This window comes from Protobothrops mucrosquamatus, unplaced genomic scaffold, assembly GCF_001527695.2.
Source record: "Protobothrops mucrosquamatus isolate PMUCROS unplaced genomic scaffold, P.Mucros_1.0 scaffold2871, whole genome shotgun sequence".
Taxonomy (NCBI): domain Eukaryota; kingdom Metazoa; phylum Chordata; class Lepidosauria; order Squamata; family Viperidae; genus Protobothrops; species Protobothrops mucrosquamatus.
Window position 1 is genome coordinate 170,098 of NW_015388900.1, and position 2,275 is coordinate 172,372.

Here is a 2,275-nt window from a genome sequence, read left to right on the forward strand (position 1 = left end):
TTAGAGAAACTGACCGGTTCCCTCCTTCTCCTGACCTTAAACTTCTCTCCCAGCAGCTTGTGGACGATCTCTTCTTCCTCGTTGGCCGTTTTGTGGCAGAACTGAGAAAAAAGTTTGATCCACCACTCTTTGTCTTTCGCCTGGGAAGAAAAGGAGTTCGCTTAACGACCGCAGCACTCACTTTACAACCGGGGCGTTCGTTTAACAACTGCTGTGGGGGGGGGGGGGAAGAAAGGTCGTAAAAAATCGGGGCGACTCAATTTACAACCGCCACACGTTACGACCCTGACAGGCAGCCTGGTCTGCGGTCAGAATCTGAGGATGACCTGTAATTAAAAACACAGATAGTCCTCGACTTACAACGGTTCATTTAGTGACCGTTCAAAGTCACAACAGCACTGGATAAAGGGACTTACGACCGGTTGTGTACATTGAACAACCGTTGCAGCCTCCCCGGGGTCACGTGATCAAAAATCAGCCACTCGGCAACTGGCTCCTGTTTACAACGGTCGCAGCCTCCCGGGGGAGTCAGATGATCCCCTTTTGTGACCATCTGACCAGCAAAGTCAATGGGGGAGCCTGATTCGCTTAACGACCGTGTCACCAATTTACCAACTGCAATGCTTCCCTTAACGACTATGGACAGGAAGGTCGTAAAACGGGGCAAAACCCGACTTAAGAACTGTCTCGCTTAACGACAGGAATTGTGGTCGTACGCCGAGGATGGCTCGTATTCCCAGGACTCCTAGCGTGGACCCATCGTCCTCGCTGGTCGGCACAGCCCGCGCACGTACCTGCTTGACGGTCGCCACCATCCTGGCCATCAACATGATGCTCGAAGTTTCCGGGGGGTAGTGGATGTTCCTGGACAGGAGAGAGTGGGGGGGGGGGGGTTAGGAAAAGGAAATTCCAGAACGTTCCACAGACAAAACGGACATTTTAAGCCAAGCCCTTGGAGAGACAAAGCGATGACCCCACCCATCGGCTTTGCCAGATGCGATCCAGACCGTGCGACCGGCAAGCCCCTTGCAAGCCCCCCGGATAATACGGTATATATTGTATTTTATGATGATGATCATGATTTATCACTTGTTGCTGGTAGATACACTGAGATATTTGGACTGGAGTGTCCAATCATACTTGGCCAATAAATAATTCTATTCTATTATTATTCTATTATTATTCTATTCTATTATTATTCTATTCTATTCTATTTATTCTATTCTATTTATTCTATGCTATGCTATGCTATGCTATGCTATTCCCATTATTCTATTCTGTTCTATTCTACTCTAGTCTAGTCTACTCTATTCCCATTATTCTATTCTATTCTATTCTATTCTGTTCTGTTCTGTTCTGTTCTATTCTGTTCTGTTCTATATTGCATTCCATTCCATATTCTGTTCTATTCTATTCTATTCTATTCTGTTTTGTTCTGTTCTATATTCCATTCCATTCCATATTCTGTTCTATTCTATTCTATTCTATTCTAATTCTATTCTATTCCCATTATTCTATTCTATTCTATTCTATTCTATTCTATTCTATTCTATTCTATTCTAATTCTATTCTATTCTTGTTCTGTTCTACTCTACTGTACTCTATTCTATTCTATTCCACTCTACTCCTATTCTATTCTATTCTGTTCTGTTCTGTTCTATATTCCATTCCATTCCATATTCTGTTCTATTCTATTCTATTCTATTCTATTCTATTCCCATTATTCTATTCTATTCTATTCTATTCTATTCTATTCTATTCTATTCTATTCTATTCTATTCTTTTCAATATAAAATTTTTATTGTTTTCATCATAAAAAAAAAACAACACCAGTATTACACAATATTATTACACAATATTATATCCCACCCCCCCGGACTTCCCAAACCGAATCCCAGGCTAATATTCAGATATAAGTGAACGAATATTAATTTGTCTAACTCCACAAACTCTATTATAAACAATCCATCTCCTCCATATTAATAAAAATTATTCATTTAAGTAATTCAGATCACCAAAATCTTTACCAATTCAGCAAGATACTTTAACACCGCCAAAAAAAAAAAAGAAAAAAAGAAAAAACCATTCATTAAATTTAGTTTTTCCCTGTCACCAATAACTCTTCCTCTCTATTACAACATAATTATCATATTTGTAGTAATAATATAAGTGCATTTCTATTTTTAAAAAATATATTCTATCATTTCATCAATCTACACCTATAAAAAATCATTTTAAGTCCTTAATAAAATTTACAACTTCAATTACATATCAG

General features: G+C 38.9%; 1 protein-coding gene across 1 annotated transcript in view; it reads right to left on the reverse strand.

The window, feature by feature from the left end:
• SMYD5 (SMYD family member 5) overlaps positions 1 to 2,275 on the reverse strand; it is a 21,873-nt gene that overhangs the window by 10,815 nt on the left and 8,783 nt on the right. Inside the window, 2 exon segments of the mRNA XM_015825896.1 lie at positions 15 to 140; positions 795 to 951. Coding sequence (XP_015681382.1) covers positions 15 to 140; positions 795 to 951 — 283 coding nt within the window.